At 38.6% G+C, this 16,695-nt stretch overlaps 1 protein-coding gene across 1 annotated transcript in view; it reads left to right on the plus strand.

The window, feature by feature from the left end:
- The window catches only part of PCDH15 (protocadherin related 15), a 405,567-nt gene that overhangs the window by 28,049 nt on the left and 360,823 nt on the right, over positions 1-16,695 (plus strand). Inside the window, exon 2 of the mRNA XM_044420577.1 lies at positions 4,635-4,753. Within this exon, the coding sequence (XP_044276512.1) occupies positions 4,663-4,753 (91 nt within the window). The 5' untranslated portion in view covers positions 4,635-4,662. The remainder of the gene's footprint in view (positions 1-4,634; positions 4,754-16,695) is intronic.

Consider the following 16,695-nt stretch of genomic DNA (forward strand, 5'->3'; position numbering starts at 1 on the left):
TTTCTCAAATATGCATTACTCAGAAATACGCATTTTTCAAATGTCATGTACATTTAGTCCACAAATCACAATGTATGGGCATTGACCACAATTTCCACCCAAGACTGTGTTTGATCAAGAAGATATAAACTGGCTAAATCCTAATCAAAAATAAACTGAAGTTAATTTGTTATACATCTATTACATCTGGTATGATTTTGGGAGCATATTGACCATAGACTTAAAGAGTTCAGAATAAATTATAGAACACAAATCCAAATATGCTCAAATCTATTTATGATTCTTTCTAGTATCATTACAAATGTCTTTACTTACTTACTCTAAGAGTAATTACATCATTAAACAGTCTTGTGGCAGATGAGTTCAACTATTCAACATTAATTCTATCAACTTAACAATTAACACTTGGGTGATTATGATTTACTTAATTATAGCATCTTTTTAAAATTAACTCAGACTAGGCTGTGATTCTATACACATCTGGTAGAAAACCCCTTTAAATTTAATAGGACTTGCCTCTGAATAGACATGAAAAGTTTGTGCATAAGTAGTGTATAGATTTGTATATGCAGTCATCTACTTCTACATTTTAAATTATATAAGCCTTTCCAAAATCTGACTAAAAGTTTCAGAGAAACCCTATGGTAGAGTTTTCCTGGTACTGTATCACTTTTGGATGGAGATGAAAAACATCTGCATGAACACACTTTATTAGGAGAGTGATACACCAGATTCCCAGCCCTGAGTTCAGAAAGCAGAGCTCCCTTTTGCTTTCCAGGTGGCACAGAAAGAGTCATGCCAGTTGCTTCTGTGAGGTCAGAAAACAGAACTCAGAGAAGGGATAACTATGGCTGCCTGGCTGAATAAATAGCAACGAATATTTGTGTGCAAACACATCCACCCACAGAATCTCTTGTCTGGTCATTTGGAGAATTAATCTATTCCAAATGATTGGTTGATACTTTTCTGGGGGCTTTAGAAGGAATGTGGCATACTTCACACTGTCTCATTTGTAGGATGTCGTCAATTAATGTTACCTCTACCAAAATATATAAAATGTCTTATTGTTTAGAGTAGCTATTTATTTTATCCACAGAATTTGAAGAAATGCTATGCTATGCATGAGAATATCATGTGGTGTCAAAACTGTATCTCAGTGCAAAGAAATGGATATAAATTTCTTATGTTCTCGTGTTCATGAGTTCTGGGATCAGCTCATCTGGGTGCAAGGAAACAGTAGCATGACAAGAACATTCTTGGACAGGAATGACAGATGAACCGTCTGGGATAGAATAAGGACTCCAGGGAACAAGAGGGCACAGAGACTTGAGATCATACTATCACCACTTTTCACCATGGGTTGCAGTGTGTACCAGCAACCATTTTGAATATTCATCTCTTGGTGGAGGGTTGTCTTGTTTTGTTCTGTTGTCTGAACCCAGCTAGCTGAGCTTGTTTGAGGATGACCCATTGGGTTATTTGAGGGTTCTTTAGTCCTTAAACAAACTTTAATGTCCAGGCTTGAATGATACAGCAAAATGAGGGGCATATCTAAAATGGTTGCCAGCATGCATCAAACCCCACATGGCTTAAATAAGACATGATGTGCTGCAGTGATCATGTGAACTGGATCAGTGAGTGGGAAATAACACGAAGAATGTAGAACTGGGTATTTTCAGTGTACATATGTGAACACTTATGCCATTATTGACCAAATTTGCCATCTTTGTTGATGCTCATTCTGAGGCCTGACATGATTATCCAGGGGCCTTTCTTTTATTCTTGGCTGGGTGTTTATATTGTCTTTTAATGTATGTTATGCCATTTTAAATTAATTTTAATTCAAGATAATGTTGAATTATCTTGTATAATATAGAAGAAATGAAATGAAGGGGAAGAAGGGCAGTATAGAAATGAAATGAAGGAGAAGAAGAGGAAGAAGAGTAAAGAAGTTTCTTAATTTTTAAGATGTCATGCGATTCTTTTTAATTTTGCTGCAATAGACTAACCCAGCTACTCCTCTGAAAATGTATATTAAAAGTATTCTTGTATTATAATATATTGAATAAGCATTCAAAAATCCGCTTTTTAAAAGCGATAGTTGTAGTTTCAAAGAATTGGAGTAGTTGATATATTTTGTAGCTATATAGATGGTTGAACTATGGCTTAACTACAGCAAACTTCTGTTGCAGGCTATAGGCATCTGAAATCAATTTTGTCAGCCTTAATTCATTGTATTTTGTTAATTGCTCTGTTGTAAGAATTCTAGCTTTTACTTCTAATCTTTGTTTTGCTTAATTTGTTCTGAATATGTAACAAGTTGAATTGACGGTTGCTGTTCTTTTGCTGTACAAGTTATCAGCTCAGAAATGGAGAGCAGTGCAAAAATTTTAAAAGACATGAAAGCTTGTTCCTACTTTCCATGGAAATATCTTCTGCCTTCCTCCCACCCCTCTTAAAAGAGCCTATTTTCTCTTGATGACAGTGAATGTAAAGACACTATGGAAGATTCAAATAGGAGCTTCAACATCTTGACATGATACCATTGTTTGTGATGTAAATAAGTGCCAAGGAAGACATTGCATATGCACAGATAAGGGGAAAAATCTTGACTTCTGGAAGTCAACTGATAGCAGTGACTTTAATGATTTCAGATTGAAGACAGAACATACAGTTTTGATGTTGAAGGCCGTTGGGTGGAAGTTACCAAGGAGAGAATCTGTTTGGCTCAAAAATGAAAAGAAACCATAATGCAAAAATGAAATCATGGCACAATGACAGTGAGCAATAGTGATATACGAAGTGGTTTATAGAGTTAACCCTTTGTAGTCATGAGTAATAACTTGAGCACATTTAATGTGAGCTTTCATAACATGTTCTTATTTATGTTTGTGATTGTTGCTGTTCTATTTTGGGGGTTTGTTAAATCTTATTTTTATTCTTAGTCCAATGAAAACTTGTTGTCAGCATTATTTTCTATTTTCTTCAGGGTTCTAATTGAAAGAGGTAATCTGTTAGTGAATTGACACTGCTTTTACAATTAAGGAAACAGTATCTAAGAGGTTATAGCATAATTTGAAAGGCCAGAAACAGCTTTACAACCTCACAGCTAGGAAATGGATGTCTGCCCCCTTGTGGCCTAAGTGGAAAGAAACACATCAGCTGTTGTTTGAGGTCAGAAATACTACCTCAGAGAAGAATAAAATGGAGGTGTTTTGATGGTTGGTGAGGGAAACAGAGACTGGATCAGTCAGAATATGGATTAGCCTGCAACTATTCCAGTCACCTTCCTTACCCATCTGAGATCTTCTAACTAGTTAGACTAAAAAGTCCATTCATTGTGCTCTAGGTAGGATGCCTGAAAATCTTAGAGTTTGTGATCTTTTATATTCAAGTATTTTTCATTAATCTGTACAATGTTGCTATTGTTGTGACCACGAAAGTGAAGAAGGGACATTTGAGATTGCCAGGATTCTCCATTCCTTGTACAGTTACTTCTGCCTTGTTGTTCCTGTGTTGTGCGAACTTATGCACTGTGAGCAGTGATCAAGCAGATTTGCCGAAATCTCCCAAAATTTGTGCAAATTTCCTATGTAGACTGAAGCAGGAGTGATTCAATCTACTGAGCAAATTCACACAAAGTAGAAAATGAGTGGAGAGCAAACTGGAAACTGGGAACAAGATAAACATTAACATGTGTTCAATAGTTTGTGGATAGTTTTGATGAATATGTGTTCGTACCCATTTTTTGGCTTATATGTGACATGTTCACATTTCACAGATGAAAACAGAGATAGCTTTGTGCATTCTTGAATAACCCTAAGTGGAGAGTTTATGATTGCCCATGGCTTGACAATGCAATCTACCTTCAAATGAGCCTCACCACAAATATAGAGAGATGTCTAAAAATGCATGCATGCAAATGGTTTTAGCTGGCAAAAACATTGGGTAAAAGTTGATATATACAGGACATGTTAAATACACACACATTCATTTCATATATACTCTGAGAGGCCATTGCCCTCATTATATCGCCAAAGAACATGGAAGCAAAGCAATACAGGAATGGTCAAGTTCAGTTGACAATTTCATGGCACAGAATCTCTAAGCAGAATTAACAGAATGCTTGCTGATGGAGAAATGCTAATGCTGCCAATTAAAAAGCATCATGCAACTCTTTCATCCTTTTCCCCTTAACAGATTTTTATGGTTAGAGAAAAGGTGAATAAAGTGGTGAGAAAGTGGGAAGTTTATGAATGGAAGACAATGACATCTGGAGCCAACGCAGAATTTTGTGAATGAGGCAGGTTGATGGCTTGATAGCTTGATAGATAGCCTTATCTAGATGTGTCCACCCTTAAGTAGTAATAGTAAAAGTGGGAGGTGGCAGAAGGGAAATATATTTGTTTCATGAAAATCTGTGTGATTGAAGAGTATGGTTTCCAAGTGACAGGTCAGGCAGGTCACATTCCAATGGAATACTAGAGGAGAATAATGGCTTTAACAATGCATGTCTGATGATGATAATGTGAGAGAACAAGTAATGAAGTATGCAATGCCCATATGTTTTTTAATTGCATTTACACAAGCTTGTTAATATATGTATATATTTATTTTCCTTCTCTTCTTTCTAGATCTGTCTTGATTGAAGCTTGACATAAAATGTTACAGCAGCTTTGCTTCTCAAAATGGTTAGCAATAGGAGTTGCGGTTTCCGTGGTCTTCATGGATTGTTTGGCCCAGAATGATGATGGTAAGTCTGAGTGCTGTGCAATTTCACACAAAGTTCCAAATGCAATAAATAAATTGTTATTAGAACAGGCATAACACTGACTGACCAGGCAATTTTCCTTGGGGGAATCTCAATATAGTCTTACTGGCTGAAGTGCTCAGCAAAAAGCTCCATGAATTGCTTTAGGAAGCCAACTTTCCAAACCTTCATTTACACAATTATCAGAGAGCAGTTAAAATGTTTATCTTTTAATCCAGCCCATAGCTTTAGCTTATTTGGTGTACTGGATACACTCTGTTATTTCTTAAATATTGTATGAACCAACATTGTGAAAGCAACAAATTAATCCTGCATGTTTTGGGCATCCAGTGAACAAGGTGTGAAAGCTGTGGTGGTGGTGGTGGTGGTGATATATATATATATCAGTGAGATGCATTTAGTTGTGGGCAAATCTGGATCCCATACTAGTGAGGCTTTGGATACATCTCAGAATCACCGGTGCACGGTCATATTTTGAGCAAAACCTCTGCTTTAGGGGAGTTCTTATTGTTGCTTTATGCTTATGCTTTCTGGGTATGTAAACTGATTTCTTTAAAAATGAAAGTGAACACTTACCATTATATTATGATCTACAGATGCTTTGCAAAGAATAATAAAACACCAATAAAGATGAACAAAGAATATAAACATATGAAGCACATATACCTTTATATTGCTCTATATAATAGGTCTATTATAGCCCCTGTAATATACCTTGGAGGTGAATTGTAAAGCTCAGAGTGCAGGTCTTTACCAAGTAAACATTACTTTCCTAAAGAAGATCTTTGGCTGAAATATCACAGTATTCCTGAATAAAGATATTAAATGGTATATTCATCTATTTAAATAGATTGAATATTGGCTTGCATTTACAAGTAGCTAGATTTTCATCAGATGTTTGCCGTTGGTGGCATATCTGTTTGTCCAATTGAAGAAGAATGGCTCTGGGAAAGCTTGTGGAAATCCCAAAGCTTTCATCTTATAAATTTGTCTGTGGTTTTGATCATGTATTTACAGTTCTTCCATTTCAGGACTGATTTTGAATATACATATATTAATGCTTACTGAGTAACTAAGCTCTATTGTCTGCCTTCATTTTGCTCATGCTGGAAGTATTTTGTGTAGTATCTCAGTTTTCACAGGTTGCTTGTTGACACAGCATTTAGAGTGAGTTATGTAAGAGCTGAATGAATCCTTCAAAGCTGACAGAGTGAAAAAGTATTCTTTTTAAATAGATGCAATTTAGAAATTAAATGCTGGTTAATATTAGTAATTTATTCTAATTTGCTAACTCACCAAATAGAGATGTGTTAGATCAATTGCTAATTAATGGCCTGGAATCGAGGAAATAAAGGAAACCATACCCTGTTTTTTGTGGGACCCTGAGTATGTGCATGGAGTCAACAGGGTTCAGTTACAACATACTCAGAACTTCAACTTGACAGGCAGAGCTGTAATTCTGGGATTCAGTTTCTCACTTACACAAATTGCAACAAGAACTTGTGGCTCCCAGGCTGTAACTCTGTAAGTGCAAGAACACAATGTATGCTACTGTTTAGTGTTAAAGTCCCAGGGGGAGGAAAATTCAGGTTTTAGAAGGATCATCTTCTGTTAGCAGTCTCTAAATGCTTTAAAAGCCCCCAACTTCAAAAAGTTGGGCTTTTTGAACATGTTCTTCTGTCTCTTCTGAACTACAGCTTCTATAGCAATTATTCTGAAATTGCACCAACAACAGCCCTCCATCTAACTTATCTTTCTACCTTGTAAGAATCTTCTAAGCAGCCTTTGTTCTAGTCAGTTTTGTCCTAAAGAATAATAAGTGCTACAGGAAGATTGCTTTGGTAGGGATCTGCCTGGTGGGATGGGTTATAGGCTGCTGTTTTGCATTATATACTTTCATTACACAAGTTAGACTTTTACTGAATTAGTGAAGCTCTCCCCCCATAGTTACTTTTTGTTCATGTACATAGTCATTTGAAAATAGCTGATCATGTTGTTTTTCAAAAGGATGCTGTTATAATGTTGCTTCCAAAGCTTCTTTGCATGTGGCTGTTTTTAAATTATCTCTTCCTTATACCCAGCAAGTGTCATCAGAGCTGAAAAGCTGTTGAACCAATTTATAGCAATAAGATGGTGCTTATAAGACCATTCTGTTTTTTAACATTATTTTTAAATGTGATAAAATGTTTAAAAATCCCTTCTCTGTAGTGCATCATTACAGAGAAGGGATTTCAGAGGAGCATACATAAAAACCAAAAATTCAGTGCTACACAAACATTAAATTTAAACAGCAGTGCAATTAAATTGAGGTGCATGGGGGGAAAGCTAAATATTCCAACTGAAATGGCAAATGCCTGGATGAATTGGCACTGGAAAGAGCATAGTGCTGGTGCCAGGTGATCCTCCTGTGGAAAAGTGCTTTTAAGTTGAGACAACAACACAAGTTTTCTTACAACCTTTGAACTCAAAATTATTGATGGCACTGCTTGGTCTGCCTTGATATTACAGTATATTTTTACTGTCAGCTGTCAGGGCTAACCTTGCTGAGGCCACCTAGGAGCCAAATGACACACAATGCTAATCATGCATTGTGATAGACGTTTGTGATGGACACACGTGTGGCCCCAGTTCTGACCAGGACAATTGTATTTGGAGAAGGAAGGGTTAAGGCTCCCCAACCCATTTTTCTCCAAACTTTCACCCCACCCCCGACATCAATCAAGGTATCGAAGTTAATGCAACTGGAAAGTTTTGGGAATGAATAAAGGCTTCCCCTTCTTATAAGTGTAAAGTGGCAGTTGTAGTGATAGGACACTTCACTGCCAGACTGTTTGACTAAAGACTTTCTGATCCAGCTCAGAGATCAAAATATTTTCCAAAGTGCTGCACTGCTTATGGTGTATTTATGCAAGCCATCCCAGATTCCCTGTGGGCTTCTCTGCATGTCTACTCATAAGTAAGTCCCATTGAGTTCATTCACTGATGCTGCAATTCTGAAAAAATGTATGAGAGAGCAGACTCCATACTGAATGCAGTGAGACTTACTTCTGAGTAAACATGCGTGTAAGTGACAATAAACACACAGTAACTGACAGTCTCAATTGTCCTTGTTTGTGTTTGTTCATCTGTTTTTTCTGAACATTGATTGGTGAGAATTTTCATTACTAACTAAAAACTGTAATTCTGTCTGGGGAGTATGAAATACTACATTTCCTTTAGTGCAAATGTGTATCTATTTCTGCTCCTTACCAGCTTCTTCCTTTTTCACCTGGCTCTTTTCTCTGTTCTGCAGGAGTCCAGCATGCTTTCTCTTTCCCTTTCTCCTGCCTTTCTTCCTATCCTGCCCTCTCTTCTCATAGAGATATAAAAACCAAAGACACAACCTATACCTTAATTTTTTCATTCCAATTGACATCTCATTGTTTCTCCCTGGCATTTATCCTAGAAGTAGATGGAAAAAGCCAAGATTATACCCACTCAGAAAACAAACAATAGCAAGAAAGAGCAAATTCCTTGTTCATTTTTACATGGTGTGCAACATGGAATTGGAGTGGTGTGTACAACTTGTTCTCATCCAAATTATTGGAGCATTAAAATTAATGTACATAACTGAGTGCTGGATTGGGCCTCAGAGAAAGTTTGAGAAAGCAAATTAAGTTTCGAGCATCGCCCTGGCCTGAGGAATGTTTGCATGGGGTTTGTTTGGTGGGAATCCACACTGGCCTCAGCCTCAAATTTTCACTTCTATATTAACAGTAGGGCTGTTGTATGTATATTGCAGGGTTGCCATACCTCACATCCTTTCATAGCACACTCCCTCCAGTGGGAGCACAACAGCACTGGATGCCTTTGTTGTATTGTTCGAAGGCATCTTCTGGGGCTGAACACTGTCCTGTGGGATTTCGTGTGAGTTTCTTTACACAGCTATCATAAGCCACTCTCTCCAGGTTGTAACCTGCAACATGCAACTACTTGGACGTTGTAGTGGAAAGGCCATATATTTTTTACATGTGAAAGATGTTTGATACTAAATAAGTTTGCAATCAGAAAGCATAGATACTAATGTGTTTGCTCTCCTTTGTTTAGCAGTGGAGGAGCTGTTGCCTCCTCACAGTCTGTTTCTCCTTTTATTTCTAAGTACAGCTCTCATGTTTGCTCAGCTGACATTCTAAAAAGGAACTCTCAGTGTGAACTGGGAAGTGAGTCACCAGGTAATGAGATAGGTCACAATTTCAAATCTATCTCCTTCTTGGTCTCTTGGGTTTTTGGACACCCTCTATGTGAATGCTCCTAAAGGAGTTTCCAGAGGAAGGGGAGACACAGAAAGGGAGCTTTGCACGCACTGATGGAGATGCAGCCACTCTCTCACAAGCTGCTCTTCTGTGTTTCTACCTCTTACGTGTTCCTGGAGGCTTCCCCAGCTGGCCAGTGGCATTTTGAAGCCTCCATGATTGCCACGACCACACTCCGTCTTCCTCACTCTGTCAGAACCAACTTCCGTGTGTCTTTCTGCTGATGTTCAGCTTCGCAGCCCCAGCAGACATCATCAGCAGTGAATTACCATATCTAGGGAGTAGAGGGCCTTCCTCAGCTTCATCTTGGTATCTCATCCACACAGGCACATGTTCAAGGAACTCTAGAAGCCTGGGGTGGGGGTTGGGTAGCAGTGGTGTCCACAGCTGGCCCACAGTCCTGGCTCTGACATTGTAGGAAACAAGCTAGTGCCATGAAGAGATGCAAGAGATGCTAGAGAAGGCAGACAACAAGGAGGGCATTTTATGGTAGAACAAAAATACACTCCATCATGATAAAACAGACATGTTTGAGCTAGAATATATGGAAGGATTTTGAGACTGTCTCAACAACAGAGGGATTAAAATTAAGGCACTTCCAGAACAAATAGAACATTGAATTGGGGCACACAGTGTGAAATACCCTAATTTCTAGAAAAGTCTCAAAACTGGGAATAATTTAGGACTTTCACTGTGAAAATGCGTAATAGAAAATCTACTGTTTAGCAGCATTCTGCATGTTAGAAGAGACTAAACCACATGCTCAACAGAATTAAGGGCTGTGGATGCTTTCTCACAATATTTGAAACCACTTTGTATGGGAAAAGGAAGGAATCTTTCATAACAGTAGGAATGTAGGCCTGAAAAATGGCCAAGGCCACATTTGACAGTTTTATTTTACATATTTTAGCTCACTTCCAGCTGGTTGCAGAGAGGCCATCAGTGACCCAAGGTATTTTGCTGTCAGTCAGATCAACAAATCTGAGCACCAAGAACATAGGTACATAGTACATGAGGTCAGTCAGGTTATTTTAACACCTGAGGCAAAATAAGCACAAATGCCTCTACTCTTCCCAGACATAAACATACAATCAAATTAAATAACAATGATCTGATTTTTCATAGCACCCAAAATCAGCTGCCTGAGAGAGCTGCTTTAGCTTGCCTAAGAGTAAGGTGGATCCTTATAGTGGTACTTAAAACAAATCTACATCTACAGAGGTGTGTTTACTAATCCTATATGCTAAAGGACACTCTATTTGTTATCTTCTATATAAGAACTCGGGACTGCAGGTGGCACAGTGTTTTAAACCACTGTGCTGCTGGGCTGGATGATCAAAAAGTCACCGGTTTGAATCTGCACAACGGGGTGAGTTCCCGTTGCTCTGTCCCAGCTCCTGCCAACCTTGCAGTTCGAAAGCATGCAAATGCAAGTAGATAAAAAGGTACCACTTCGGTGGGCAGGTAACAGCATTCCGTGCACTTCGCTGTTTAGTCATGCCAGCCACATGACCATAGAGACTGTCTGCAGACAAACGCTGGCTCCCTCGGCTAGGAAACGGAGATGAGCACTGTCCCCTAGAGTCAGGCATGACTGGACTTAATGTCAAGGGGAAACCTTTACCTTTACCTTTAGATAAGAACTAATTATTCCTGGCAGTGTGATTTCTGAATCGCCTTCCCTTCCCTTCCATAAAGCCTCTGGGCAGATTATCATCTATTTTGAAATATAATATCCCCATTTAAATGATCTCAACAACATTTTGGAGAGGTTTGGTTTTGGTTACAAATAAACTTCCGTATGGGTGGGAATCCATTGGGTAGGAACTTCCCACCACAGGAAGAACAGTTTCAGTTTGTGATGAGTATTTTGGTTTTATCTATTCCAATATAGAGGTTCTGAAATTTTGTTCTGGAGATTTTTTTTTCTGTTTTGCTTTTGTTTTTAAATTCCAGACCATGTCAAGCATAAATGAGGAAGTAATATTGTCTGCCAGATCAGTTTAAAATGGTCAGTACATCTGTGTTTCATTGTTCCAAAAACAAAACAAAACAAACCCTACAGAGCAACCAACCAACCAAACAAAACAACCTTTCTGGAAACTAGACAGGTAAATGGATTTCACAGGAATGAAGCTTAGTTGCATGTAACCATATTAAAATAATAATGCACAGTTTAAGGTATTTGTCAATGAAGGCGAATGTTTCAAGTAGTCCAAGGACAAAACCGAGCCAGGTGTGGCTCCTTATATGCATGCTCCTCCAAAACCTGTCATGGATGCATAAGGTATGTAAGATAGAATCTTCCTGTTAATGGGGAAAGGAGAGACTGAGTGTATGTGATGGGGGCAGGTAGGCATATATAATTCTGCAAAATCATCAACAAATTATAGGGGAATGTTGATATGTCCGGAGTACAAAAGGAGCCAAAGAGGTTGGAAATAGTGCCTACACCAGTCATGGCATGTGCCATATTTATTGCACTGTTCCAGGAAACATATATTAGATATAGTGCAGAATAGTTGCTTTTACTCCCTGGAGATTGAAATAAATATGTGACTCTGATCTTCCTCTTGCCTTGGGTGAGACACATAAGTTCCTGAGCCAGCAAAGAAACATGACAGTCCTTATTTTAGGAAGCTCAGAGAATCATTTTAAGCAGTGCACTAGCTTAAAAAAGGAGGATCAGTTGAAGACAGATTATGGATCACTGGAGAGGATAGAGACCTTTCAGTGCAAAGCCCCTCTTCAGGTGGCAGAAAATCTTCCTCTCCTGCCAGATTCTGCCCTGAACAGCTAAAACAAAGACAGCCATGCTGATCTGTGAAAGGACATAATGCAAGGCAGGGGGCAAGTCAGACTTGCCTTTGTGTTTTTGGAAATGGAGAATTGCCATTGTTTTTCTTTCCCAAAGGCAGTGCTAGTCTTGAAGTTATCAATTTACCCTTATTGGCATAGTAAGATTTGCTTTTCTTTAGTACTGGCCATGTTGTTTTGATTTCATACAGACTGAAATTAGAGCACATGCCAGAAACAACTTGCCCCCCAACACATATGGATGAACCCATAGACACTCTGAATTTCAAATAAATCAAATTGGTCTGAGAAATGTAGCAGGCATACACTTAAGCCTCAATTGACTGTGGATGCCTGCAATGCTGCTACTCCTAGAACTGTCAATCAATGTTTTAAAAATAATGTTTTTAAAAACTCTATTTCATGACTGGGTAAATGTAACATGCAGACTTGTGGTCACATCAGGTCATTTTATTTTTTTAACAAATTTTAAAAATCTGTTTCTTCCCATACCCCTTGCTTTCTGTATCACGTAGCCCAGGTGGTTCAACACATGGCCCATGAGCCACAAGCAGCCCCCGAGCCCCTTTTTTGTGGTTCCCTTGCCACTTGGAGTTCCCATGCAGTTCAGATCTGAACAACTGCATGGACGTCACTGCAGCAAGTTCTTTGCTAAGCCCCCTGACCTGTGCCTTCCTGAGACTCTGAGCACCTTTGCACTCGCCAGCAGGAGCAGGAGGGGCATGCTGGGGAGAGTTCAAGAGGCTCAGCATGCCGATTCCAAGGAGGGAGGGAGGGGCTGGGAGGTCACATGGGAGGGTTTCCGGGCAGGAGAAACAGGGAATTAGGGATGGGCTACCCCAGAGGGGCGGTCATTGTGCTTGGGCTGTGGCTGGAGAGGGAGCTGCCTGTGATCTCTGCAGAGCTTGCAGGCCCAAAAAGCATTCTCAGGGAACTCTGAGATCTCATATTGCCTTTCTCCCTCATGTAATGGTTAATTGAATATATTAAATGTAATAAATATATTGAGAATGCTTTAATTTACAATATGGAAATGTAATTCATTGTGCAGCCCCCAGGTTCCATGTAAAAGTCCCCAGGTGGCCCTCAAGGTACAAAAAGTTGGACCGCCCTGACTTGGCCTGATGAAGAGTTCCAGAAACAGTTTTGTAAAGTTTGGGTCTAATAAATGTATTGCTCAACTTTGGATTTTGAATTTTTCTTCCTCACTTTTTGGCAGCTTTGCTTTTGTTTTAGTTTCATATTTCCATTACTGATGGAAGAATAGAAAAAATAGTAGATAATTATATGTTTTTCATGTAAGCCAAAACATGTGGATTGTAACACACACGCATGATGATTAAGTCTTTCCACAGCTTCTTGCCATATTACACTACTTCTAGAATCAGATCACCTCAGATCGGAACTGTTCAAATCCATCAATAATTTCATCTCTATTTAGAATCTATGTTTTTGGTGTATGGCTGTTGGTGCTTATTACTATTACCATTATTATTCCTTTGAATTGTCTTCTCTCTGTTGATAGGATCTAAACCTTTCAGATTAGTTTTATTTGGCCAGCATGTCCAACAAAGAAAGGTATCAGGCTTTTGTGTTTCACAGAACTCACTTGTTTGCAAATCAAAACTTGCTTCTATACCCTTTTCTACACAGCTGGTTTAATAAAATATCAGAGACATCCCATCTGTCTTTCACTAGAATTGTCACAGCAACCTCTCCTATAACTTCTTTTTCTCTACCAGCCAGAAATTAAATCAATAGCCAGATCTGCCATTCAGCTTATTATATCCACAACGTTTTTATGAGTAAGATAAAGCATAGAAGATCTAGGGAGATACACAAAATTATAGATTTGCTAGAGGCGTAAAGTTGGGGTAAGCTCCATATGAACTAACAGATGGCTGAGGTTTATATGTATGGCACATCTGATTACCTTATGTTACTCTTTTTTAATCACTGGCATTTAGGGCCAGTATTGAAGCCACAGCAAAATGTGGTTTGTCTTCTCTGGAAGTGTTATAGCTGTTTTGCTTTCAGTGTATCATTTTCAAGGACTTCTTTTCCTTGTAAGTTGCATAAGAAAGAGCATTAATCTTTGCATTAATGGGAAAAGGAAAAGGAAACCCTTTGGGAGAGTCTAAAAACAGCCACACCAGCCATGAGTAACAAGATTATCCGAAGATTAGAAGAAAAAATATCAAACTGTATGTAAGAACCTGAGGCCACGTTATCACTTATAGGCAAGGGTGCAGATCCCAAAGTCTCACAATCGATCAAAGTTCTATATTTGAGCCATTTTGTAACCTATTTGTCAAAAGTAAATAGGCTTTTGATGTAGGGTTCTTGAGCAGCATTCCTTTCATGCTGCATGACACATCACTTTGGAAAATGAGAGGGTGTTAAAAAGGAGTCCTGTAAAAAGGGCCTGGGCAAAGCTATTCAAATCACCTAGACATGTCCAAATCCTACTTTAAGCATATCCTGGTGTGATGCCATTTTCTTTTATGGAAGTGTCATCCTTCTGACAGTTCAGTCAGTCTTAAAACCAATGCAATTTCATTTGTGGAATGGAAGGTCTTGTGATTATTACTGCCATTTCAGAGTGTAGCTGGTAGGAGGTGAACCGGTGATGGGATATCTAAGTTCTAGTTCCCCTGGCTACTATTTGTTTGTTTAGATTTCATTTATTTATTTATTTATTTGCTTTCCTTTCCAGAACTGCTCTCAGAATGTAACTCATATTAAAATCAGTAATTGGTAACTATACTAAGAACCAGTTGTGAGCAACCACAAGTGGGTTTGCACAACATGACACTAGGCAATGATTGTTGTGTGAACAATGCCAGAGAATGCCAGACAAAATGCAAGTCAGTCTCGGCTACAAGTAGGGAGGTGTGTTGAATCAATTTTGGGAGTGGGAATCGATTGGAGCCCCTGGGGTTGACTCCCTGGGGTTGACTCAGTGTATGCCAAGAACTGAGTTCTGCATGAACACGGTGCACGCATTGTCAAACTATCTTTATTATGAGCAGCAATGTTTGTTTGCATGCTAACTGTGGGCTACTTGTTTGAAAAACATAGACTAAGATTTAAAAACATTTTTCACATGCATGTCCACTTTCGTTTGTTTTTTGTGAGATGATAATATTAGGATATATAAACAGTTGGGCTAATAAAGCTTGCTCTTGCAGAAAAATATAAATGGCAACTGAATAGAAAATGTGGTGAAGTATATATTGCCCTTACTGAGTAAGTTCTGTGCCCTTAAAACTAGATAGGCATATTTCTGGGGTTAAGCATCAAGTACAGCTGTTTTGCCAAAGTGCCCTGGGACATGTTGACATTCTGATTCTGGAAGAGAAACTATTAGGCTAATAGACATTTTATACATATCTTACCTTTGCTTTTGTTTTGAATTGCTAGGGTTCACAGTGACATTGGAAATTAGCATTTTCCAAGATAAATAAACAGATTTTTTTAAAGCTTGATATATGCACAGTTTTCATAAATAAGATGATTTGCTTTTGATCTACCTAAGGTTTTCCTTTCTGCTTTACTATTAAACATTAAACCATCCATGTAATATTTAACAAGTAATATCATATGACAAATGATTTATATATCAAATGTAACCAAGCTAGTGCTATATTCTTGAAATCTTAACATTTTTCCCTGTAATTGACATTCATTTTTCAGAGATGGCTTATATTATAGTCTTTCATGGCTTGTGTTGACCGACAGAAAATATGTATTATTTATTAGATGACTTGTTCTGGACGTCATGTTCTATAAATAAATAGATCTTTGATTTTTCAACCACACTGGTCAAGGTATTTTCTAAGGCAAGCATATTTCATTCCATGATAGTCCTGCTGCTCTGTAAATCTATAAGAGACATAGACGGTTAATTGAAAGGTATGAAGGAAGTCCACAGAACTCAGGCTTACCCTGTGAAGAACAATAAAAGTAAGTCTGTGCAACTGGGATTGCAAAAAGACAGACAGACAGTGGATGGTTACTGAATTGACTACTATGGGTTCACTTAATTTGGGGCCTGGATAGCTTTGTGACCCTGAGGATTCCGTTTTCTATGATTTTGAATCCTGTTTGTATAATCATGAACTGTGTTTGAATGCATTGTGCTTGTGAGAGTCTGGAACAAGGGTTCCCAACTTTAAATACTTAAAATTCTGGGTGTTCCCACCAAACATCATGGGTGTGGGGTTTACCCATTCATAAATAGGGCTGGTCACAAAGAACCTGTTTCCTAGGAAGCAAACTTGTGTGTAAAAGAGTAAATTTACCCAAGAATGTACAAGTCAGATTAAAAAGGCAAAACTACTCTTTTCAACCCAAAAGACCTCGAGGAAGGTAGCACTTGCAGTCACAGCCTGCCAGCTTTTGGGGGGGAAATGATGAGATTAAACCTGAATGCAATAAAAATAGGAAGAGTGAGCCTAGGGGTGCCAAGAGATGTGCCCAGGAATGCACTGATTCACATAGGAGGAGCCCATTGGAGACCTCAAGTCTGGACTAAGTGACAATTGAATGCACTCTTACAGTGGTGCATTGAAACCAGTGAAGCTTACTTCTGAGTAAACAACACCAAGTATTAGTTCCCCTCTACTCAGCGCTAGTTAGACTACATCTTGGGTACTGTGTCCATTTCTGGGCACCACTGTTTAAGAAAGTTTCCCCAAAACAGAAATAGTGGGTAACAAAGAGGATCGGGGACTGGAAACAAAGCCTTCTGTGGAGAGGAACTGGACATGTTTAGCCTTGAGAAGAGTGAGGGGAACTATGATAACACCCTTC

The sequence above is a fragment of the Varanus komodoensis genome, unplaced genomic scaffold (assembly GCF_004798865.1).
Source record: "Varanus komodoensis strain SLA01 unplaced genomic scaffold, ASM479886v1 scaffold11, whole genome shotgun sequence".
Lineage (NCBI taxonomy): Eukaryota > Metazoa > Chordata > Lepidosauria > Squamata > Varanidae > Varanus > Varanus komodoensis.